General features: G+C 47.7%; 1 protein-coding gene across 2 annotated transcripts in view; it reads right to left on the bottom strand.

The window, feature by feature from the left end:
- The window catches only part of ZEB2 (zinc finger E-box binding homeobox 2), a 114,377-nt gene extending 89,194 nt beyond the window's left edge, over positions 1-25,183 (bottom strand). The window contains exons 1-3 of one of the 2 annotated variants that reach the window (XM_058027450.1): positions 24,953-25,183; positions 24,750-24,848; positions 21,897-22,055 (exon numbers count right to left, since the gene is read on the bottom strand). In XM_058027450.1, coding sequence (XP_057883433.1) covers positions 21,897-21,969 — 73 coding nt within the window. In that variant the 5' untranslated portion in view covers positions 21,970-22,055; positions 24,750-24,848; positions 24,953-25,183. Of the gene's footprint in view, positions 1-21,896; positions 22,056-24,749 lie in introns of both variants that reach the window. The other variant, XM_058027449.1, reaches the window with a different exon arrangement.
- Positions 25,184-26,221: the final 1,038 nt, after the last annotated feature.

Below are 26,221 nucleotides of genomic sequence, written 5' to 3' on the forward strand. Positions count from 1 at the left end.
ACCAAGATTGTAATATGACCTCCAGTTTTATTCATTTTTGGTTTTTAGTTCCATCTGCTTCCAGATGGGACGCCTTGACCAAGTCCCTTCAACTCTTCCTACCTTTGATTGCTCTCCTTTAGGGAGCATGGAAAGGGATGACGTCTTTTGAGTGAAGATTGCAGTGGGGCTTGGAAAATGTGAATTTAGAGCAGTTACAACTAAGGCTGGTGTGAACATCTCAACACTGGTGGAGGGCTGAGATAAACAAGGTGTGTACATAGAATCACACAATGGTTTGGGTTGGAAGGGACCTTAAAGGTCATCCAGTTCCAACTGCCTGCCTTAAAGATCATCCAGTTCCAACTGGGACACCTTCCACTAGACCAGGTTGCTCTAAGCCCTGTCCAACATCACACCTTTCACACCCAAGCACACAAGCAAAGCTACACTGAAAGGAAGTCTTACTTCTAAAGTTTTATAAACTCCTATCTATTGAGTTTATATAGTTTCCATCCATTAAATTTCTGTGTACTCACATCAGTTCTGAGAATCACTGCTTGGCAGAATGTCATCTGTATTTTCTATGATGCCAAAACTTTCTATGAAAATGCTGTGAACACCTTTTCTATGTCTTCTTTGGTACATGACTATTTTTAAAAAATGTTTTAAAGGTACATCACTCACAATGAAGTTTTAAGTCATGCTAAATCCACGACCACAAGATACTGCTTAATCAGCTGGTATTTTTTGTGTCTACTTTTCCATACTCTTTCAGGGAAAACTTGACTTTTTACTCTTTCATATTCATGTCATACTACTGTTGAGGGGAGATGGAGCTATAGTAGAATAGAAGTATATAGAATACTCCACCTACTTTATACACTGGTTAGAACCAGATGATCTTTGTGGTTCCTTCCAACCCAAACCATTCGATGATCTTATCATTCTCTCATGATAATAAGCCCATTTATGGTACAATCTCCCATAATTTAATTTACATCTACATGGATAAATGTTATCAGACCATTGGAGAAAGACTGTAACCATACCTGGTGGAAAGCAGAGATCCTCAAGCAAGAAAAAGTAGAATTACTGTGCAGGTTGGAGCACCATAGAGAGACCTTGTCTGTAGCCAGGCTGGCCTGAAAAGTGTGAGCTCAAAATAAAAAGAAACTATGCAAAAGGAGATGGACGAACATTATAGAAGATCAGAGAGGGTCTTGATAAAGGAGAAACTGAGAAGGCAGAGAAGTTTCAAGGAGCAGTGGTAATTAATTCCAGGTACCTCTTTCTTTGGACTTGAAAACTCAAATATTTTTAAGTGTATTTTCAGATATGTGGAAGCACCAGATTTGTCCAGAGACTGGTAACACAAATCAGATAGTTTTGGCATTGCTAATAATCAGTTTGGAGTTGTAGACTAGCTGTAACCATCAGGTCCACAATAACATCACCAGCAAACAGAGGAGAGAAGACAACGTGAAAACCACTGAAAGCTTGAGATATGCATGGATTTTACCAACCCAGCCCTCACTCAAATGCCTTTCAGGTAGAAGAGTGTGCAACATATTCTGGAAAGCCACAATTGTTCCTCGGATAACCTACTCTCCAAAGGCAAAGCTATTAATTCTTTGAGAATACATCTTTGGGATTTAAAGCCTCTTTGGGGTGGCCTTGAGAACCTATGGGTGTCAACCACCTCCACAACCCAAATTCCATTCAACATCGCCTTTCATGCTGCACGTTGAAAATTTGTGCGAAAAGTTGCATTTCCAAATCTGGACAGCTGAAGACTGCTGTCCTTTGGAAAAAGAACCCTAAGCTTTCCACTAAATTTAATCATCTGGGGGTTTAAACTCTACTGAGAAGGAAGAGAAGATATCGTTTTACAATTATTCAGACCATATTTCACGTGCAGAGTTTAATGGATGCTTTCAGGTATCTCATGTTATAATGCTGCCCCTGCAACATGTGCTGAGCCCTCAGTGTAAAACCTCAAATATTTTTTTCAGCCTCTGGGAAGGAACAGGAGTTTGCCTCCTTCCATGTGTATATTTATTAGTAAGAATTTTGCATGGTATAATTGAAGCCTGGCAGTTTTTACCAATCGAGACTTAAGAGGGAAACTAACACAATGTAATGTTTTGTGTCTTTTTTTTTGTCCATGCAGACCAGTCACTGAAAAGGTGCAAAGCACTTCTAAAAGTACATTTTCTGAAATTCAAAGCCTTTTAAGAAAGGTACACAATGCAAGAATACGCAGCTGCAATTTTAAAAAGGCTACTGCTCCTTTAATGCCCAGCTGGTCCTGAGATGTAATAAAATTGACATATTGATTCCTTTGAATTTACAAATGCCTGTTTCATAAACTCCATCTCCAAAGCCTAGGCATCTTTAGAGCACTGTCATTTTTTTCTCCAAATGGATCAATTATGTGCCCACGTAATCCTGTTACCTGTGAAATCCATGCATACTTCTCCCATTTGCTGCAGTTCCCAGGCGGACAAACTTGCATTATGTACGCATAAACAAACAGAGCATTTTCCTGATATTAGGGATTGTTTTCAAAGTGAAAAGCAATCTCCTGGGTCCTTTACTCAAAAAAAAACTCCCATACATAGTGTGGTGTTCCTCCAAGTAACCTCACTGCACTCTATGTATAATTATTACACAACACAGCAAATCATTAAAAAAACATTGAGTCCCTCTATCTCAAATGCTTCAACTGCAAAAAGGCACCAAGACTCAGCAGCCAGCCCTCATTTTCCTGGTGAATCAAACTTTCCCAGCTTCTTTATTTGATAATTATTGCCACATCTATAAGGAAATCACGTTCATCAGAAGTATTTCGGCATGACTTAAATATTAGAAAAACACCCTCAGCAAAATTTGCTGTGGAAGTTTGGGGCTTTTTTATTTTATTTCTAGGATAATTCATCTTTTCATCGTGCTGAGTACCTTTCCATCATTTACACACACACACAGAGAGAGTCAAGCAGGCATTAACCTGCAAACCTACCACTTATGCATATAAATGCATCACACATACGACTATTCCCATATCCCGTGGCATATTATTTGTATGAATATATACCACGCACAGAAACACATTTATACACACACACCCCATGTACAATCCTCAAATATAAGCAGAGAAAAAGAGAATAAATGTGTTTTTCTCTGTGTATGAATTGTTTATAAAGTACCGTGTACATACATAGATATGAATTCTCGTTTCACTCTTTCAGACTGTGCTGTATCTGATTTTCTACACTTCACTGGGCAACCAGCAGTTCAGTTACACTACACTTACCCTGTACAATTTGTCTCTAAAAGGTTCCCAAAATTATGAAACATCCTGTCTGCTGCATGACCTGCTCACCGCAGTGCCTCAGCCCGAGGTGCATCCACAAATATAGAGAGGAAGGCACAGAAAAAATTTAGTATATATATATATGTGTTTGATGGTTGGAGTCCATACAAGTGGCCCAATACACCCCTGCCATTGTGCAGGAGTGGGTTTTAAAGATAAATGGCTGCATGTTAACCAGATTTGACATGCTGCACAAAAGCAGCCACCTTTGGTCCCATGACACAGCCAAACAGAAAAAACAACAAGCAGTCCTGGCAAAAGATGTCCAACGTGAATAAAAGCCCAACAATTTGTCACATAGTCGTTACAAAATGTTCCAGGCTTTGGGGCTTGCCATGGGACAGCAGTGATAAGACGAGCATAGAAAAACGAAGACTGGGGGTGTTGGGGTGGTGGAAGAGTTAAAACTCGAGGAAAGCTCCGGTAGTTCCAAAGGGGAAACAAAGAGGATATTTTCATTTGGCTCTTTCCGAAGACACACACACACACACAAAAAAAAAAAAAAAAAAAAGAAAAAAAAAGAAAAAAAACCAAAGAAGCCGTAATTAATTAAATCAAGAAGCTCAGTTGTTTTGAGAAGTGATTGAAATCTGACATGCAAAGTAGAAATATTTACGTTTACTTTCTATTTTAGGAATCTGCGAAGCTACTTTTCCTTCACTGCACTTCCCCACCATTACAATGGCCATGGCTCAGTTTATCCAGTAGTAAGCACTGCCTGTTCGGGGCCAAATCCTGCTCATGTTTCTCATGGCATTCGGTCTTTCCTCATGGGAACAGGCCCAGAAACCTCCAAGGATGTTGCTGGGGTTGAGGTCTGGCAGCAGAGCAGTACCTGGGCTCCTCCTTTCCTTTGAGTTCACACAAGACAGAAGAAGAAAAGCCCAGACTTAGGCTTGGTTTGATGCGCCTGAATTTCCAAATCAGCTTGATCCTGCAGTTTTCCACTGAAACCAACCATGGCATCAAACCCTACTTTGCTGTCCCGTGTACCCCCAGAGTGACCCAGGTATTCCCATCAACTGCAGTCGGGTCAGGATTTGCACCTATGCCAGTCCACTGGGATTTTGATGTATTTTTAGAGCCCCTATACCAAAATAAGGAGCTCAAATGCACCAGTGCAGCTGCTTGCTAAGCTCCACATAACGGAGCTCACATTGTAAAATACCTTTCAGTCAATAATCATCATTGCTTCAGTGATTACCCTTCACTTCTTTATATTCAGCGGCAGAAAACTGGGGAGGAGGGGGCAGTTAAAAGCAATATCATCCTCTAAATTAGAATAACCAGTCGTATAATAAACTGAGATTCTGGTTATTAGGAACATACATTTGTAATTTTCTCAGACAAATTCCTTGGCATCCGCTCGCCCTCTGATGAAACAACGGATGATACTTGCTCTTCCTCAGTCCCACAGAATGGCACAGTGCTTTGGAGATTTTAAACTCTGCAAAAGCCCTGTCAATGAGTCCAGCAGTATTTCCCTGTTTCATAGACAGCAAAAATGAGCATGGGGAGGTTAATTGTATTGCTGGAGAGCACTTGATGCTGCATTCACCTTCCCTAGCTCGGCCAGCGCGGGGCCGGGGCTGGGAGAACATCCCACCACATCCCACCCTCATCCTCTGCCCGGATCACAGCATCCCAGCAGTCCAGCATGGACCAGCACGGCATGGCCTTCCCCTTGTTCCTTCATGGGCCTAATCCCTTTGCAGGGGTTTTTGTAGGAGTAAATGAAATAGCATCAAAATCACCTCTGAAATGCGCAGGGCATACTTATCAAAAGGAAAAAAAAAAAAGAAAAAAAACCCCCACAACCAAGTGTCAGCCAGAAGAAAAGTTCATTATTATATGTCAAGGAAAAATTAATAGAAAGGGCTTCAATAGTTAAATTACATGGGTAGATCAGGCTTTCTGCAGGAAGACCAGCTTGCTTTAATTAAAGCATGTTCTGTTCAAAAGCCACTGTGCTCTACAGCAACCTGATAGCAACACCTCTAAGTCCCTGCTCAAAAACTCCAACTGCTTTCCCATATTCCAGCCCAGCGATCCACGTTATCGAAAGTCTGAGTTATTTTTAAATGGATGGGGGGACAACTAAGCCAGGGTTCTCTGTGGAGTCGAGCAGGGGGACGAGGACTGTTCAAATCATGGAACTGTCAGCTCCAGCAATGTGTGCCTTGGATTTTTTTATTTTTTTTTGGACTGTCAAGAAGATTTTAAATCTTTAATATCTGTTTGTTGTCAGGTTTGCCTCCAGCTTTTCGTATCTGCAGGTCGTATTTTTTTGTTGTTGTTAGGAATTAGCATTTCTCATTTGCTAGCTGAAAGTTTAGGAGAAAGAACCAAAATGCCGATAAACAAAGTTCATCTCAGGGAAAATCTCTGTATGCATAACCTAGTTAACAATTCTTTCATGGTTGCAGGATGAAATTTGAAATGCATGTTGAAAAAGAGAGTTCCTACAGAAAGCATCAGTACTACCAAAGCTTTTCGAGTGCGCTGTACTAATTTTAAACAAGAAATCATTATGATTTCCGTGCCGTATTAGCATCTCTTTTATTTTCTGGTATCTCTGCTGCACTATTTCAACTCACTGCAGGTTGCTGTTACTTTTTTTTGATACCACATCGTTTAAACACACACTGGAGCTGAAGGCATTCGGGATTACCGGGGACTTCAATCAACATTTTTGGCCTTTGTAAAGGATCTTAGCCAAACATTTGGTGTAGTTAAACTCCAACTGATGCCACAACACACAGAATATCACTCCCCAAAAAGTGCAGAACTGACGCATTGTGCCATCTCTGGCAGCATTCGTTCAGTGTTTGCTGCAACTGGGGAGGAAGAAAGATACGGAATGCATGGATTGATTTTCAAATTACCTCAATATTTTGAAAACATTTTCACCTGCATGCTGAGAATGCTAAGAATAGGCAGGAAGGCAATTGTGCATTTGCACAGCCTCCACTGCATTCATTTATAAATTACCTCATCACTGACTGAAATTAACACTGATTCTTACAGGCAATTTCTCAATTTCCAATGCTAATTACATTTTTTTTACTTTTAAATTCTGTACCACCTGTTTTGGGCAAGACATCTTAGGCAGCGCGACCGCATTTAATCACAATTTTAATTAACCGCCCTGTAGATGTGAAAAAGAAGCAATTATAATATAGATGAATGATGATTTTTCTGCATTAAATTGTTTTGTTTCCCTGGTATGTTGATTGTAACACAGCACACAAATACAGTAACTGTACAATTTTTTTCTATTGTAATTTAGTAATTGTTTTTGGAAAACCAGTTTGGGAATGAGTGACTTCATCTGTTTACAAATTGATTGATACTGTTAACTCACTGATTGCTGCAGCATACATTTTGTATTGCACAGCCTAGCATAAAATATAATTAGGCATGCACAGACTTTGCAGCACCATTTTGGAATCTGAAAATCAACTGTAACCGAAGTGTGTTTTCCTTGAGCATCCTCGTATCAGCCGCGGCTGATAATACGATAATCAACAAACAATGGGCTTTTCCCATCCTGCCGCTGGTAGAAACCCTTGGATTTAATCTGATAGCCTCACGGTGCAAGGGTTAGAGTTGGGCTTTTATTTTTTCAGGACGTGCTTTGCCAGGCCTGGGAGCTGAGGGCTGGCGAGTCTGCAGCTTGCCCAACTCCCTCAGATCGCTATCGGGAAGGAGCGGGCGAGTGATGGAAAGAAACAATGATGGCAAAAAGAGCCGCGGCTCACGAGACGCGGGGATCGTTCCTGACACGCGTGTGCTGCGGCACCGGCCGTCTCCAGCTACACGTTACAGGGGCAAAAGAGCTCGATCTGACTCATGGCTGGCAGACACAGATCAGACAAGTTTTAGATATATATATATATGTATATATCCCCACGGAGAAGCGTGAGACCATTCCCATTGGAGGCAAAGCCTACTGGCTTTCCCAGGGAGCAAGGTCGCACCGGAGTGGAGAGGGAGCAGATGTGCAGCACTAGCAGCACCTGGGCTTTGGGACACAGTGCCACCACCACTGTGCTCTACCAGCGACCTGGGACTGTCCTGCAGAGCATCTCCCACCTTAGGGCTGTACATCTCCCAGCAGAGGTGGATCGAAGGGCAGGGACACGAGGAAGGTGCACCTTGACATTTACAGAAGAGAGGTGGCAGCTCTCACCCTCCCCATCTCCTCTGCAATCCACAGAGCAAGAAGCCTCCACCAAGAAGGACTTGCCAAGAAGTGAGACACCACAACAGGCTCTGTGAGGCCACATCCCAGCCAGACCAGCCATGTCACCCGCAGAGCACTGAGACCAGGAAGGAAGGGGATGAGACAGACCTGGGACGGTCTCCATGGGAGCACAGGAGTCTCTGTGATTTGGAGGCAACTTGGGGGGCTCCTGGTCTCATCTGCTGGCCTGCTCGCTTTATAAATATTTGTTAAGAGGGCAGGACATAAAGTCTACTGTTCAGTAGGTGATTTTTGTAAGAATCCAGCTATCCATACATAAAAGGGTCTATTATCTCACTGTGGAAGAGATTTACATGCGTAACTCCCATTAACTCTTATGGGACTTAGGCACGTAAATCTCTTGTGCATCTAGAGAAGAATAGACCACATAAGGTCTTGTGATCTATACTGCTAGTAGGTTTAAGTCCCTTTCATTTATAAAGCTATACAAAAATTAACCATTAAAGCTTATTCTGTGCAAGCTGTCCCCCTACATATATCACCCAGCTCAGTGTTTGAAGTACTCGATGTAAACGCGCACTGAGGAAAGGTACCGGAGCGAGAGAGCCCATTCATTTCAGTTAGTAAAACTGTCATCCCTGAAAGGAAGCAGACTGAGGGCAGGTAGAAAAATTGTACAGGTTTTGCTCAGCAGATTCAATTTCAGATTTAGGCTCTAGACTGCACTGTTTGGAGAAGGAATACCTTCATTTTGCTGTGCGCTCCCTCCGCCCCCTCCTTCCCTCTCTCCCATCCCTACTCACAGCCCCATGCCCTGGACCAAGGGACCCTGAGTGGCTGGAGCGATAAAATCTTTGCACAGCCCAACTAAGAAGCTGCATCTACTAAGGAAAAAGAAATAAATCTTTTATTCCATAAACTTGTTTAAGCTGAAATGTTCATTGGTAAGCCTGTAAAAGTGGGAACATCTGTGCTCCTGCTGGGATTTGATGTCTCACCACAAACCTTTCCATAAGCACTTTGTCTCTGGTAGGAGACAAAGAGGAAAATACCTGATCCTTGGCCTCAGTTGGGCAGCTCCTTCTATCCTCACGCACTGACCTACTGAGCATTCCTCCCAGCAGCGAGCTGCCTCCCAGGGCTACCTCCGCCATGGAAGCTGCCTAACTAATCTCTTAGCAAACACTTGCAGCAAACCTGAAGGGAGTTCAGAAAGGCGACGAAGAAGGGGAGAAAAAACCCTGAAACTTTCTCCAGATAAAGCCTGCGGCATGTCTGAGAGAAGAGAACCCAGCCTAAATATAGCTCTGCATGCTCACGTTTTCTCTTGATGAACCGCTGAGATACAAAGTTGTGGCCACCTAATGAACATAGAGATATATATTCTAATCTTAATCCAGTTTCCTGCTCCCTTCCATTAACCCAGCTGTCTTTCTGCCTGTCAATAGTGCCCTGACTATGCTTACAGGTATTTGCAAGACACTGCTTTTATCCCAGCAACACCGCTGGGATGATATGGCACTGGAAAAGTCCATCCCGCGCCCTGCCTGCGCACGGGGTAACCTCTCCTCAGGAGCTCATAAGAAAATCCACTGTTGAAATAAATAACAACTCTCAACACATGATCAAAGAAGAAATAAATCTTTTACCCTTCTAAGACTTTTTAAAACTGAAATCCCATTTTTTAACTGGATAACAGTTAAGAGGCTACCGGCCACCTATTTTTCTGGGAGCTACGTTTTAAGCGTTTGCCGCATGGATGTTGGTCCTCGGGAGCAAAAGCTTTTAAAATAAAGTTTGTGTGTAGTATATGAAAACATATTGTTTGGAATTTAAGTTCTAATATCTAGGAATAAACAGAGCATTAAATCAAGCAAAACTGTGACAAGGCCAATATGCACATGGATGATGCCAGCGAGGCATCTCCAGCCCTTTGTTCACAGCTTAACAAAACTGTGCCGTCACACCACTTTAGCTCAACAGTGCCTGTCGAATGGGCATCAGCAGATCAGCCAATGCCTGTCACACACACAGCTGAAAAACTGTTTGAAAGCAAGGCTTACTTTAGCACAAGTCTGGTAGGAAAAGTGAGAGGGATTTTTAATCATCTGGTAAAGACTACAGATATATATTTAGGGAGAAAATATATATATATATATATATATATATATATTGTCAGCTTTCTTCCTCAGGAAAGTAAAGCAGTTTTGCTCTTTTCACCTCTAAGGAGGGAGTGGGTCTTGGTGGTGTTGCCTGTTCCTTGGTGTGCTGCTCTCTTCCACACTACATCAGATTTGGGTTTATTTGCAAATAAGTAAAATTCTTTCAGGGTGGGAGGGGTGTCACAGGGAACGATCCCAATTTGTCCAAAAATCTATTAAAAATTAATTTTCACATTGTCCTGCTTGGAGACCCCTTCCTCCCCGTGACAGAGCATAAATGAAATAACATATTCAAGGAAATGTTTGTTTTGATTCTAATGCAATTATCTTTGCAGATCAACGTCTCCCTGGGTTGGATATTTTTTTTTTTTTTAGCTGATCAAAATATGTTTTCATTGGTATTAACAACTCCCTCCGTCACTTCTCTTAACAGTCCTGGCGCAACATCTCTCCGGCAAAGAACCGCAGCAAAATAAGCTTGTTAGCGCCAGCAACTTCAGCTCGGCACTTCCCTCTTTTTCCCCAACACTTTTTTTTCCCCCCAGTTTATGGGGGTTTTGGCGCACACACCCCCTGCCCAGCCGGCTCCCAGCGCTCGGCCCCTCGCTGGCGGCTCAGGGTGGGACCGGGGGGACGCGGGGGTGACCGGGGGGGACCCGGGGGTGACCGGGGGGGACCCGGGGGAGCGGGGGGCGGCAGCCCCGGGTGCTGAGCCCTCTCCCCCTGCCTGCCCGCCGCTGCTGTCAGCTCGCTGCCTGCACTTTAGCTGTCTCTTTCCCAGTCCCTACCCTGTCAGTTTCTGGGCTGCCAATTTCAACTTGAAGCTTGACTGGGCTGATTTGATGCAAATACCTCCAGGGAAAACCCTGAAACTGATGAACAGTTATGTCAAGTCGATTTTGCACCATCGGGAAAAGGTAACCTCTGCGAGAAAAAAAAACAACAAGGTTAAAGAGACAAGGGCTTTTCACGTGTAATACCACTGCTGCACATCTCGTTCACTGTTTACCATCCCTCAGAAATTGTAACTGTCAGAATTAGTCCTAATTGCAGATGCGAAAGCTGCCATTATAATAAAAACAGAGGCAGTGCAGGCATTAAATGTAGCAGCCTAATTTGTGAGACTACTGAAAAGGTAGAGTAAATGAATATTTCATTACTTTAATTACCAGGGACTACTCTTTTCTTGCTGTCTTATGATAAGTGTTGCTGTAACTAGCAACAGCAAACATCCACTAAAACATAAAGTGCAATAATAGTACTGCTGTCAGGATCGCTGCTTTAAAATACGAGCGGGAGGGGGGGAAGGGGGAAATATAATGGTTTATCTATTTCTTAGAGATCCGCAGGAGCAGGAGATAGAAACTCGTTTAACGTCAAAAAACAAAGAGGCGAGTAAACAGGTTTTAGTCAAAGAAAATAATGACCCGGAGGAGGGGAGGGGTGGGGTGTGTGTGTGTTGGGGGGGAGTTGAGGACACACTCGAAACCCCGGAGCCGGGAGGAGCGCAGGCAGCGCCGAGCCGCCCCTTCCCCTCCCGGCAGCGGAGTTTGGGGCGGCCAGGGGGGCCCGGCGTCCCGGGAGCGGCGTCCGGGAGGGGTTCGCACCTCGGCCCGGAGCGCTGCTCTCGGGGCCCGCGGGGCTGAGTGTGCCCCGTCCCCCGCCCCACGGAGGCGGTTCACACCTCGGCCCCGCGGCCGGAGCGGGGGGGCCCAGGCGGCTCCGCACGCCCCCGCCCCAGCGCAGCGCAGCGCCTCCAGCCCGCTCCGCTCCGGGGATGCTCCCCGCGGGTGTGCGCCCCGCCGAGCCCCCCACCTGCGGGACGGGGGGCTCCGGAGAAAGGGGGTCCCGGGGGATGTGACCCGCGGCATCTCAGTTTGGGGCGGGGGGGGACTCAGAGAGAGGGGATGCTCTGCCCGGGGATGTGACCCTCAGTATCCCAGTTTGGGGCTGGGGGACTCAGATTGAGGGGATGCTCTGCCTGGGGGGATGTGACCCTCAGTATCCCAGTTTGGGGCGTGGGGGACTCAGAGAGAGGGGATGCTCTGCCTGGGGGATGTGATCTTAAGTATCCCAGTTTGGGGCGGGGGGACTCTGAGTGAGGGGATGCTCTGCCTCGGGGGTTGTGACCCGCGGTACCCCAGTTTGGGGCAGAGGGACTCTGAGTGAGGGGATGCTCTGCCTCGGGGGATGTGACCCTCAGCTTGGGGCGGGGAGACTCAGAGAGAGAGGATGCTCTGCCCGGGGGATGTGACCCTCAGTATCCCAGTTTGGGGCTGGGGGGATCAGAGTGAGGGGATGCTCTGCCTCGGGGGATGCGACCCTCAGTCTCCCAGTTTGGGGCAGAGGGACTCTGAGTGCCGGGATGCTCTGCCCCGGAGGAGCCTCCGCGCTCCGCCCCGGCCCCGCTGCCCGCGCAGCTCCCGCCCGTCGGGGCCGCTGCCGCAGGAGCCCGGCCGCTCCCGGCTGCGACAGCCGCTCCCGACAGACGCGGGGAAATTTGTCAACAATTCGCGACGGCGCTGGTAATTGCATTCCTGGAATCCGCAGCGATAGATGTAAAGATAAGGGAGCTGCCTCGACTTTCCGCTCGGAGTGATCTGTTTGCAGCCACCTATTCCTCTTCCTAGCCCTTCCTAAGCGTATTCCCCCGTTCCGCCTCCTGCGCCTTCTGCCACTGGGCTCTCCAGAAACATACGTGACGAGTCGCTGCGCCTCTCTCCTGTCCGAGCAGGCACCAGCTCCCTTCTCGCCTTTGTGTCCCCATCCCTCCGACCCAACTTCCCTGTCAGACCCGAAAAATATGCAAGGCTCGCACTGCCGCTGAGAAGCGGGACAAAGTTTAACTTCTCTGTTGGCAGTCGGAGAATAACTCCCAGGCAGGATTCAGGCAAAAGATCTGATTTGCTGAATTCTGCTCTTTGATTTGTATTTGTATGTTATTGCTACTGCTAAGGTTGTTGCCAACCTCAATTAGATCACAAATGAGATCAGTTTAATTCAACTCCCAAACTGTGACCTGACCATGGTCTGAAAGTATTCAAAAACGCATTTTAAGCCTTCCTTTGATTTCAAAAGGAATACTGCATGCTTGGTCATTCATACAAATAACATAAAACGTAATTATGGGATGATTTGGCAGATGACATTCCTGCCAAACGACGCTCCATGCCAGAGCCTGTAATGCTGTGGCTGCTGTCCTGGTGCTCGGGAGCACAGCACCCTGGTGTAAGGTGGGAGTAACGGGGTGTGTGCGATGTGGAGGTGTTTGAATGCACTCGGGGAGGCAAATGCAACAGCAGCAACCACGCCAGCACGAACCCCCCCCAGTCAGAAACTGCTGCATCACTTGGAAGGGAAGCGGATCCGCACTATCAAATCTCCAGGAGGCTGTGACAAAGGGAGCTTGCAGCTTGACACACGGGTAACAACATAGCAAACACCTTTAATTCTGTCATGTCTCATACCCTTTGCTTTCTCACACATTCGTGGCTGCTCTAGCATTGACACCTACACTTAAAAAAAAAAAAAAAAAAAAGAAAGAAAAAAAAAAGAACCAAAGAACCCTCGACAATAAAAATCCTCAAATGAAGTAATCTCATTCCAGCTAAAAAAAAAGAAACACCTGGAAAGTTATTCTTCTGCCCAGTAAAAAAAAAAAAAAAAAAAAAAAAAAAAAAAAAAAAAAAAAAAAAAAAAAAAAAGTAACTTATTAGTTCAGAAAAGAGCAGAAAGCAGCAAAAACAAAAGTTCACTTTTGGGATTGAGAAGCTCCCAGAAAGCTGCTGGCTCTCCTTGGAGCCTGGGAGCTCACTCGCACAGGTTTGCCGGCGTAACTTCTCAGCTATTCTGCTGCTCGAATGCGAATCCTAAATTGACCTTCCTGCCTCGGCAGCGCTCGGGAGCGTTCCTAGAGAGGGCCTGGGCGCTGTTATTACACGGGAGCGGGCAGGTACAGAGCGTGCTGGCACACGCACAGGTGGAGCCCCTCCTGCCCATCCATGCCTCCAGCCCTGCCCAGCCCGCGTCCCGCCCTGATGGATCGGTCCCGAAAGCTTCAGCTGCCACCGAGGCCGGGATGTGTCGGGCTGAGCGGCTGCTGTGGCTTCAGCGGTGCCACCTCCTCGCTTGTGCCCCCCAAACACGGCGGGTCCCCCGCTCCAGGCCACCTGCAGGGCCCCGGAGCGCAGAAGGAGTTAAGGCTCTTTCCAGCATTGCTGGGTAGGTTAATATCACAGCTGCTTGGTAAAGCATTATCCAGCACCTCACTTAACAAAAGCCTGCTTTTGCAAACAGACTCCTACTTTTCCCCAAGTGTCCAAAGGTGTTTACTGAAGTAAATCTGCCTAAATCCTCCGTTGCTTGGGTCATGGGGGTGGTTAGGAGGGTGGAAGGTGTAGAGATAATCTCTTTTTGTAAATTCTGTAAATCTTCTGGGAAAAAATCAGGAATCTGTGTCACATGCCTCTCTGTTCAACTGGTAACATCTCGGTTAGTGTGCTCCTTATGAGTGAAATCTGCCATAGCAGCTACAGGGAAATAAGACATCCCTCCCGTTTCTCATTGTTCAAACTGTTCTTCCCTCTCGAAGTTCCTTTAGCACGTTTAATCTATTTGCTGATGGAGGGGGAAAAAAAAAAACTGTTAGGATCTTAAAAGTGGTTTCTGGGGGAAAAAAAATAAAAATGACAGTTTGGTCGGCAGGAGATAGTGTAGTTGAAAACTTGTCACTTGAGATTTCTGCACTACCCCGGTTATTCCAACACCAGCAACTGCATATTACTTTTTACATGTTGCAAATAGAGGCAAACAACACAGGAAATTTTGACAGCTCTGCCTGAAAGGGCTTAAATACTTCTCAGTAAGCAGGATCCAGTTATAAATAAACCTTCTCTTGGTGAGAAAAAAGTGGCTACGACCAAAGACCTCAATATTTTTCTAGAAAAACTGTCTGATTGAAAGCACAGAAGAGCTTCTGAGAAACAAACAAACAGCCAGAAATGGGGGGCACACACACCGAGGGATGGGGAGAAAACGCGCATGAACGTGACTACAAAACCCCACGAGGGAGCCCGGCTACAGAAACTTCCACAAATCTCGCCTTCCTCCTCCTCCTCCTCCTCCTTCTCCTCCTCCTCCTCCTCTGTTCGCATTTCTGGTGGATTCGCTGAGTCGCTGCTTTTCCCCGGCGGGTCGGGGCAGCCCGGGCCGGCCGCCAGCCCGGGGACACCCCCGCCAATGCCACCAAGGGCCACCAAGGGCCACCAAGGGCCACCAAGGGCCACCAGGGCCACCAGGGCCACCGCGGCCCGGCCGCGACAGCACCCGGCCCAACACCTCACCAAAATACAGGCAAAAAAAAAAAAAAAAAAAAAAAAAAAAAGATTAAAAATTTAAATCTCGTCTGGGGAAATTTCGCCCCGCCAAACCCGCCTCGCCCCCCGCCACCCCCGTCCCGCCAAGGTCAGGGTGGGTAAACAATAATAGTAATTAAAACAAAATAATAGGCAGCAGTCAAGAGCTGAGAGTACACACACCTGACCCTAACTATAACAGACTTCTCAGAGTAGAATTTGATCCCTCTCTGACACTTTCTACCTCAAGTGTTAGAGCGAGTGGCCATGAATAGTACAGGCATGCCATCTTGTAACACTATCTGCCTGTCAGAAGAGCCAAGGCTGGGTAGAGCAGGATCTATATAAGGCTTGTAACTAGGGGAAGCCCAACAAACAGCTACAAACACCTAAGTTATTTTACTCAGCCTCCACCCTTCTGCTTTTTCCCCCCTTCTTCTCACTCTCTTTTTTTTTTTTTTTTTTTTTTTTTTTTTTTTTTTTTTTTTCCTTTTCATCTTGGCTTTCTGTTGCAGAATGCAAATGTAGCCTGCCGGCGGTGAATGGGCTGAATTGTGATTAAGAAGAAGAAGAGCTCCTTTCTTTGTTCTCCCCTCAGGGGATGTTTACTGGGAGAGACACAGCGGATCAGATATGAAAGGCATTCAGGTCAGCATTGATGTGAGCGAAAGTGAAATCATACCTAAGGCATTCAAAAGACCGCCGTGTCAGGGGTTCAGCTAACGGTGCATCTACTGTGTCTTCCCTGTTAGGCACAAAAAAAAAAGGGGAAAAAAAAAAAGGGAAAAAAAATCTCTCCACAAACAGGCATTTTAAAAAAATAAAATTACCACAAAAATTACACAGAGAAGGAAAATGAAAAAGTTTTCCCTCGCTTTACCTCCAGAGAAGAAACTACAGGACTTAGTGCTCTTTTGCCCTTACGGTCACGGATGGGGCAGGTCGACTCGCATTAATTGTAGCTGCTGGGATCAGCATCTTTTTTAGGGGGAAATGAATCTAACCTGAAGTGTGAGCGGTTTTTCTCTTGAGCACACCTCTGCATCCCCTTCCCTGAGCACAGCACACGCATGGGTGCATGGACACAAGCACCTCTCCATGAGTCCCAGCCAGCTGCGAGCCTCACTTATTCTGCCCTCGCCTCCCTCAGAAGCCACTCCGGGTGATAAAGGGCACGGTGGCATATCAAACCAGCACAGCACACCTTCCAAAGTGATCTTTCATGGACTTGGAAACTCCTCGAAACACTTTGCTGCGAGCTCGCAGCGCAAGGGGATGGTGGCGATCGGAGGCGTGAGGAGTTGGGGCGCAGCTCTGTAAGTTAAACTGCTGCAAGGAAAAGTCTAGGCATTGTCGTTTTATTCACCAAAAAAGCAACCCCACTTGATGGAGAAATATTTGGATCTCACTATTTTTTTAAGTCTGCACTTCTCCCAGCCTAGTTATTCTCTCAATAGACTTTCCCAGTGGTTAGCTGACGCTGTTGGCATAAACAGAGATATGTAAATATGGAGGGGAAATATAGCAAATTACAGCTAAGCATACAAAGAGTTAGGAGGAGGCTGCATTTGCAGGGGCTGAAATTAAAATGAAAACGACAGAACATTTTTGAAAAGCCCCAAAAAATTAAGGAACAGGACTGGATGTCGTGTGCACTAACCAGCTCCACTATTCTGAATTTGTTTCCACCTTCAGAATCTTAGTTAAAATATATTGTTTGTCTAATGCTCACATCTGCTTTAATGGTGAGGTTTAATTCTGAAATATTTTCAACTAGTGTTTCTGCATCATAGATTTCTCTCCTTTTTCTCTGTACTCTAAAAAGACAACTAAAGAGCAATCAAAAAGGTGTCTGACTTGGCCATTCAGACAATTGCACCCTTGTGGGAATGCTGGAATGAATGGTACAGTGGACACCCCAGCACTATTGACGTTATAAACATGTAAATGAAACACATTAGGGCAGACAATCAATTGTCTGTGAGCACTGCAAACCTGCACTCCCTTTCTGTGTGACAGGCACAAAATAGTGTCTACCTTGGGAAGCCATGGTCTTGCAGAAAAAAAGGACAAAGAGTTCTCTTTCACAGAGGAGAAAATGCACCTTAAAAGCACTGGGATAATGCAGATGCCAAAAACTGTTGTGAGGCGAAGAATTTCCTATTTCTTGGAATGAATGTGGGGCTGCTGTAAAAGAATCAACACCCTTCTTTCCACTTTAAAGGGAGACACACATTTTTTCTTGGGGAATATTACCAGCCTGACCTGAGAGCTTGCATCATATATTTCCCCTACCTTGGGCAGTTGGCTATGTATAATTATCGATAAGTAACTTCTAATGGTTTCCTTATCACTTTTTCTTCCCTTTGCAAATACGCCTTTCCCAAGCCATCAAATGCATTTTCTTGCAGCAATTAGAAATTCCCCCAAAACTTTCCTCGCGAAGCATGTGCAATAAGCAAAACCAGTAATTACCGAATGGTCACAAATGGCAAGCAGTAAATCAGCCACTAATCTCCAAATTCTCTGGGTTTCTGGAAACTCGGAAGAAAATAAATAGATCCGACCTGACACAGAGACAACAACCTCCCCTTGCTCCATGCCACAGCTCAGCCTGGACATGAATCCGCACCGAGAAAACGTTGCCTGGCTGATCATTGCGCCCTGGCCACTCGCATTTAGGGCATTAATTTTTAATACCTATCTCCAGGTGCTTTTCTGGAGGTGGTAGCAGCGCGTTTGTCTCGAGTCCCGGAGAAATGTGCTCGCAACGGATTGGCGGCCCCGGGGAGGTGCCCGGCCCCGGGAGCGCTGCGGGTGCCCGCGGTGCCCGCTGCCACCTGGGCTGCACCGCCAGCAGCTGCCTCCCCGCACCCCAGCCTCCGTCTGGCTGCCTCCAAACTTCTCCAGGCTGGGAAGACAAGACTCACTTCCCACTCACTAAAGGCAGCAGGCAGGCTCTTGCCTATTTTTTCCTTTTTTTTTTTTTTTTAATTTTTTTTTTTATCTCCCCTCTTTTTCAAGTGAGGAGTGAGGGAGGTTTTTCCCCCTTCCCCAGCATCCCTGGAAGGAGGGTGGGTGGGTGTCTTTTTGGGAAAGGCTCTGAGCAAGCCTAATCGTCTCTGCTTGTTTGGTCTGTGGTCTTGGATCAGACGCCCTGAAAGCATTGAACTTTCTCCCTTTTCTTTACAACTGGAAGCGAGGTGGCAAAGGAATCAAAGAGAGCTGTTTACTGAAACTTTGGGGTAAATTAGATACAACTTTCCCCCCTCCCACCCCCTTCGCGGGGATTTTAATTTCACTTTGGATTTTCGAGGAGGGGAGCGGAAAGGAGGGAGGGGAGGGGGAAAAAACCCTCAGCCAACAAACGCCAAACCACAACAGCGCGGAGAGGAGGCAGCTCATCAGGCATGGCAGGGCAGGGCTGCCGGCCGGACGGACAGACAGCGCTGCCGCCGGGCCCCGCTCCGCACCGCTCCGCGCCGCTCCGCACGGGGCTGCGGCCGCCGGAGCATCCCCCGCCTCCGCGGGGCGCCCGTGCGGAAAGGGGGCTCGCTGCCCTCTCCTCCTCCTCCTCTTCCTCCTCCTCCTCCTCCTCCTCCTCTTGTGCCGCCACTTCTCTCCCGAGTGAAAGTGCCGCGAAGTGAGTCAGGCGCTGGGAATCATCTGACTGAACTTCCCGGAGCTCCGCCGCATTCCTGGGCTGCCGCTCCCGCACCTCCCGCCCCCCTCCCCGGCTCCGCTTTCGGGGTCCTCTCCTCCTCATCCTCCCCCTTTCCCTCCCTCCCTCCCTCCCTCCCCGGGGGGCTCACCCCTCGCTGATTCCCACATCGCCTCTCTCGGCCCGCCTCCCCCCCGCACACCTCTCCTGCACTCCAGCAGCTCTCATCAACCCCGTTATCTCGGAAAATCCCGAGCCTGCTTCCTTTCTACCCTATTTAGCTCCGCTGTAATTTTATCCAGCCCCGGTATCTCATCCCGAGCCTTGCCCATCCCCGCACACACGCAGATACACGCGCACAGGCGTGGAGCCCACTGAGGCATTAGTTGGATTATTCTGTTTTGTCCCCCCGTCTGTAATGTGTCTGGGATTCGCTAACACTCCTCTCGCTGCCTTCATGACCATCTATTTTTATTTCCTTTTTCGTGGCTTTTAAATTTTATTTTGGTTCTGCTGCGTTTCTAAGGAATTTCTGTCCGAGTTCGATAAGCATCACCGTTCCTGGTGTTATCAGCAAAGACACAAGCTCAGAAGTAACATCTTTTCCACGATTCCAGGAAAGAAGAAAAATCCACTCAGTCCAGATAAATCCTAGGCAATTCCCAACGGGAAAGGCATTGGATACGTGCTTGTCGAGAAAGAGAAAATGAAAAAAAAAAAAAAACAACCAACAAACCAAACCCACCCTCGCTCTACCTGCTCCTCAGAACCAGGGCATTTCTCACTCAGAAATGAATGAAAGAAACAAATTAGGGGAGCACAAAGAGGAAAGAGGGGACAGACAGAAAGTAGGGAATTATTTCCTTTCCCCCCCCCCAACACACACCCCGTGTCTTAGCCAGAGCAAGACACTGAAGGGAGAACTCAGCCCCTCACATAAGCAGCGCACGCACACTTGAAGTTTGCAGGATCTTTAAGTGGTTACCTTAAAAATCGCAATTAAACTTTCGTCTCCCCAAGTGTGGTGGCTTTTCCAAGTTACTGCAGCTCCCTGAAAACACCTTTTTGCATGGGAACAACCAGAATCTGCCACCCCGCTCCATACATGCTCCCAAAGACTTGGCTGCACTACCAGGATACGGTCCTGGTGTCCTGGACAAACAGAGGCATCCAGGAATTTTTTTTTTTTTTTTGGGGGGGGGGGGGGGTAAGGGTGGTGGTGGTGGGGTTTTTTTTTAGTGCTCAAATCACGTTGAGAAAATATTAAACACGTAGATGCACCCCTCATCAGAGAGCATGTGATGGGTTTAACACGCTAAACTAATAGTCCTGCCTGGAAAAGCAAGGAGGCTGAGGAAGAAGAATAAAACCCCCTCAAACACTCAGAATATTCTTTACTGCAAAAGAGCACTTCTGGATGCGTTGCTTTAAATCTCATTCTCTTTTTCTCTCAAAAATGACTGTTTAACATAAGAAAAAAGGCTACTTGACACAAAGCTTTTGTTATCCAGTTGATCAGCAACGTGCTTTAGATACTTGTAAGGGGAAAAAAGCCCCACAACAGACATTGATTTTAGAAAATCAATAACCAACATTTAATAAAAAGAACAGAGGAAACACAAGAGAGGAGAGGGAAACATTACGTGTAATTTTAATGTCTACTAAATTACCCAGAGATGAGGGGAAGGGGAGGTCTCCTCTGTGAGGACCACCTTAAATAATGACAGACACAAGAGTAAAGGGTGGTGGTGGAGGGGGAGAGACTTTAAAAAAAGATAACAAGAAACGGATCCTTGGGAAGCTGCTCGGAATATATTATTTTAGTTGTTTTTTTTTTTTTTTTGGTTTTTTTTTTTTGTAATACTAAGCCAAGCAAATAGATCAAAGACAACACAAAGGGAAAAGCCAGTGTAACATAACGAACAGTTTCTGACTAAAATTCCTCTATCACTCCCCCATATGGCTCGACGCCTCCACCACAACAAGAAAAAGACACACACACGCACACACACACACACACACACACTCACACTCACAACCTAGAGAGAGGGAAGGGGAGGGGGGGCCAGGATCATTTGTTTCTAATCAACATTCTCTTGTCTTTGTGTTTTTTGTTGTTGTTGTTGTTGTTGTGCGCGTCCCCCTCCTCCTTCAGCCCCCCTCCACCTCCACCTCTCCACTTAAATGAAGTAGCTGAGCTATAAGCGCATGGGTTCAGGTTCACACAAATATCTTCCTTCCTGCGGCTCCTCGAGAGGAAAGTTGTTGGAAGTGGGGCCGGGATGGCCGTGGAGGGGCTGCGGGCGGGGAGGGGGAAGCTGGCGGCGGGGAAGCGGCTATCAGCCGGCAGAGAAAGGAAGAAACTGAGGGAGGGACGGGGAGAGACGGAGAAAGAGAGACCCACCACACCAGTGAAAGCTGCCAAATGTGAAATCAGCCCAGAACACCGCGTCCCACTGCGCCCCGGCCCTGCGCGGCCGGCGGGGACCGGGGGAGAGGGCAGCGACGGACAATCGGGCACCGAGCTCATTAGTATTATTAATTATCAGGGAGGAGGAAGTTTCATTTTCGAGTCCCTAACAATGAGGAGAAAAAAAAAAAAAAAAAGAAAGAAAAAAGAAAGAAAGAGAGGGAGAGAGAGAGTCGCTAACTCGGTGCCAGCCCGCCTCGGGGTTCTCACGCTGCCGGGTTTTTTTCCCAGGGCCGCCCGCCCCGCTCGTTCCGCGCCGCTCCGCGCCTCCCACCGCCCCGCCGCGCTCCGCTCCGCGCCCCGGCCCGGCCCGCGCTGACAGCGCCGGAGCGAGCGGGGCACCAGCGCGGCCGGGCCGCCCCCGCCGCTCCTCCGCCGCTCGGGGCCGCGGGGGCAGCGCCCGCTCCGCTCCGCGCCCGCGCAACAAACTTTGGGGCGGCGGCGGCAGCGCTCGCCCCGCGCCCCGCTCCGCTCCGCTGCCGCGCAGCCCCGGGCCCGCTCCGCGGGACGCCGCGCACGGAGCGAGGCAGGCAGGCAGGGAGGGAGCGAGCTGGGGGGCGGCCAGCGCGGCTGCCGTGCCCCCCTCCCCGTCCCGCTATCCCCGTCCTGCCGCCGCCGCCGCCGCCTTTTCCCCCCGCGGCCGCGGCGGAACCGGCCGGAAAAAGTTTTCCCGGGGGGCCGTCTTACCGTTTTTCCTCCGGGGGTTGGCTTGTTTTCGCCTCTTACACCTGGGGCCATCCGCCATGATCTGCTGCTTCATTGATAAGAGTGGATCAGATGGCAGTTCGCATGGGCTCGACTCCCTGATTCAGCAGCAGCGGCAGCGGCAGCAGCAGCACGCAGGCTCTATGTAACGACCAAACACAGCGACAATGTGGGCATCGGGATGTCCCATTTAAACGCAGGGCGCCAACGGGGACCCCAGTTTGCACCCGAAAAAGAACCCATCCACGCACACGGCGAGGCTGGCCGTGCCGGGGGAGGTGGGACGCGGTCGGAGCGGGCTCCCCCTCTCTCCCCAGCCGGGCAGATTTCTTCTTTATTTATTTATATATATATTTATTTATTTATTTATTTCTGCTCCCTCTCTCTCTCTCTCTCTCTCTCTTCCTCCCTGTGTGCGTGTGTCTCCGTGTGTGTGTGTGTGTGTGTGTGTGAGCGCGTGTGCGTGTGTCTCCCTCCCTGCGTGTGTGTGTGTTGCACCAGCAAAGCAGATCAGAGAGAGAGAGAGAGAGAGAGAGACAAGAATTACATCTCAAATGAGTCATAACTCATGACCGTATGAGGGAATGCACAGCTTTTACAGTAGGCTGTTTGACTCAATGCTAGGCGGACCATTTCCTCCTAAAAGTACTTTAATTTGACACTAGAACTTCTTTTCACGAGAAATCCTACCCTTCTCCTGCCTTCATTTTTTCTCCCCACAAAGTGCTCTCCAGCAAAGTGATAAGAGGAGAGGGAAACATGGCTCTCCCCTGTCCTTTTGGGGTAAAGCTCAGCACGGATACCTCCCCCTCCCCCTGACAACGAGGAGTGTAATTATAAACCTCTGTCACCTTTTTAGTCAGTTTGACAATATTCAGGGTTTCCCCTGCCCCTTACTTAAACAAAGCTTCAGAGTGTCATTTTTTTTTTCCTTCCCAGAAAAGAAACAGAAATCAAAACTACCGCTGTCAGAGTTTTCAGCCCTTCAGTTGGGTTTTGGTGGTTTTTTTCTTTGTTTTTAAGGAAAAAAAAAATATAAATAAAAGCAACTTGTAAACTTTTAGACCTACTGAGTGTGCCTGTGTGCCCAGGCTGGGCAGGAGGCTCTATCTGTCAAAGGGAGAGAGGGGAAGGAGCGTTTGGTTTGCTGAAAGAACGCTCCTGAAACTCAGTTCATCTCGAAGAAGATGCTGTAGCTTTAAAGATGCTTTGACTTGAGGATTAGTTTAAACAGGGGGCTATAAAAGATGTAACAGATGCAAACTGTAAAACAAGGGCAATTAACCCTTGCTCTCCTGAGCAGGATGCCCCCTCGCCTTCGCATCTATTGTCTTCTCCTGCCCTGGGAGTTTTGCATAAAACCCAAAAAATTATTACCTGACTCAACAGTTTCAATATATATATATGTATTTAAAGCAGAGTGAGATTTTTCTCCCCCTCCTTTTCCTCTTTCCTCTCCCTTGTGTCTTTTTTACTTTGCTGGAGCTTCACACCAGGACTGAGCAGTGAAGTGTGCTGCTGTTGGGTCTTTTTATTCCGCCTGAACTCTCTCCTCAGGCGTTTGCTGTTATAAAACCTGCTTGGCTATAAATAAAAAAATAATAAATCTCCAAGCAGGTAAGAGGATGGGGAGACTGAGAGAGTGTGCGTAGGGTCAGCGTGTTTACCCACACTCTCCTGCCTGGGATTCCGCCTGGACAGAGGGAATGGGTGGCTCTGTGGATGTGCACGAACGTGGCTGAGCAAAGAAGGGGCTGAGAAATGCGCTGGAAACTTTAGCATTTGCCAGTAATTCCCGAGGCTGGGGTGGGCGATGGTGGCATCACCGCGGCGGAGCTGCCAGGAGAGGAGAGCAGCGGGGAGGGAGGACGGGCAGCGAGGCGAGCCCGGACCCTCAGCCTGCCTCGGCAAATTGGCGTTTTCATGCAAAACCACCAATGGTGAATTGTTTTAAATGCATTTCACTCCCTTCCCCACTCTCCAGCCTCCCGCAAAAAAAAAAGTTGTCAGTAATTTTAAACCTGCAAATTTCTCGAGAACACTTTTCTTCCCGGAGCACCGGCAAGCTTTTAAAAATATGTATTAATTTTAATTTTTTTATTTTCCTTTTGCTAAACGACTTTTAAGTTCCAGCCTGTACTTTCACTTCTTGCTTTAGGCTCCCAGAAGCTAAGGTGTTACTTCACCCGGCTTCACAAAATAAAATATAGAAATGAAACCAAGTGTGCAGACAAAACAGCAAAACTTTCTGTTTGGGGAAACACATCCTTTGCCGGGGAGCCCTGCCCGGGGCTGGGGCTCCAGCGGTGCCCGGCCGGGCTGGCTCTGCAAGCTCAGGGCATGCAAAGCATTAACAGGTACCTGCAAACTTTCAGAGCTCAGATGTAAAACCTGAAATAAAAAGAGCAGGAGGTGGGTGGGGGGTGTTTGGGGTTTTTTGCTTTTTTTTTTTTTTCTTTTTTTTTTTTGCAGGAGGACCAAGTCCTTTCCTAACGCTAAAACTTTTTTTGCTGCTGCGTTTTAAAAGGCAGCTCCCGTACCTGGCTGACAGGTAAGAGGAGCAGGGGTGGTGGTGGCACAGCCCCGAGCACCCCGAAACTGCTCATCCCTCCCTGGAGCGGTGCTGGAGTGACTTCAGGTTTCGGTTCAAAAGATTGAAAAAAATTTAAAAAAATAAAATTTTCTCCCCAAGTATAAACAAATCCAGAAAAATTAAAATACTCTCGAAATGAAGTAACCCCTCTGATGCGTGAGATGGTGTGAGGAAAAAAAAAAACAGAAGAGAAGGGGAAAATAAAAAAAAAGAGAGAAAATGGAATTAAATTCCAAACCTACCTGCGAAGTCTTGTTTGTAGTTTTGGCCAGAAATGGTGAGAAGAAAAAGCATGAAGAAGCCGCGAAGTGGAGGAGAAAAGGTGAAGGGAGATGCAGCTCCTGGAGAAATTGTAAAAAGCCTTGCAAAGAGTTGTCGGAAGGACCGTTATTCCTGCTGGGCAGGTTAGGACTGATCTCTTTCTGCCACTCCAGGAAACACAAACCTGGGGACGGACTGACGTGTTACGCCTCTTCTAATGACATTTTTTTCTTTTTCTTTTCTGTACGAGCGAGAGGAGAGACCCTGCAACACACGCCACCTATCTTTGTGGGGAGGGATAATTGGAGAGCACCAAACGTGAGCATCATGTGGAAACGTGATCGCCAAGTTTCTCTCTGGGAAAGGATCTGGGATAGATTATACCTTGAAGTCTCCGCGAACGCTTTAGCGGCAGAAATGCAATTCCACCTCCTCCCGCCCGCCCCCCGCCCCGCGCCCGCCCCCCGCCCCGCCGCTCCGCTCCGCGCCCCGCGGAAACTCAGCGCGCCCCGCCGCCAGCGCATCCCATCCCCCGGGGCTGCGGGCCCCCTGCCCCGCGGGGCCGCCCTGCCCTCATCCCCCGCTCCCTGCCCGCGCCGCTGCCCCCAGTTCGGGCCGCATCAGCCCCGGCCCCAGCGCATCCCTGCCCGCGGTGCCCCCGCGCATCCCCTGCGCTGCCCGGGCATCCCCGCCCCCTGCCCGCTGGATCCCGCTGGATCCCGGCCCCCAGGCTGGATCCCCGCCGGTTCTGGATCCCCGCCCGTTCTGGATCCCCGCCCGTTCTGGATCCCGGGCCGGGATCGCTGCTGCCGGTGCCCCCCGCGTCCCGCCCCGCTCCGCGCTCTCTCGCCTCTTGCGCTGGGCAAAACTAAAAACTTAACATAAAGCCTAGAAACTCAACTCTGTTCGGGTAGTGCGAATGAGCCCTCCTGGCTTGTTTTGGTGCGGTTTAATTTTTGTTTTTATGCTTCACGCTTTTTCTTTTGGGGCTTTTTTATTCCTCAACCCCCCCCCCCCCTCCCTTTCATTTCAGCGCTCATCCAGGTTCTTTGAATAGTCAGCTAAATCTGATGAAAAAAAAAAATAAATAAAAATCAACCAAACGTGCTGAGATCTTACAGTCTATCTGTTTTGTTCACAGATATGGATCAGGGGTGAGATGGGCTCTTTTCCTGGCTCTGCTTTTTTCTTGGAAGTAGCTGGATGAGCAGAGAGAGACAGCGTGGACGAGTAACGCGTGGGGCTGAACTTCAGGGAGGTTACAAGTTTTTCACTTTTTTCAAGTATTAAAATTAAAATAAAATTGCATGTAGAAAAAAAAAAAAAAAGAAGAGAAAAAAAAAAAAAAAAAGGAGCCCAGACTCCACCTTTGCACTGAAGGGATTGGTTATGCAAATATGGAAGGGGTTTCCTGGCAAATACAGCTTTCTACTGTATGGTTAATTAAATCATC

Source organism: Melospiza georgiana, chromosome 7 (assembly GCF_028018845.1).
Source record: "Melospiza georgiana isolate bMelGeo1 chromosome 7, bMelGeo1.pri, whole genome shotgun sequence".
Classification (NCBI taxonomy): Eukaryota; Metazoa; Chordata; class Aves; order Passeriformes; family Passerellidae; genus Melospiza; species Melospiza georgiana.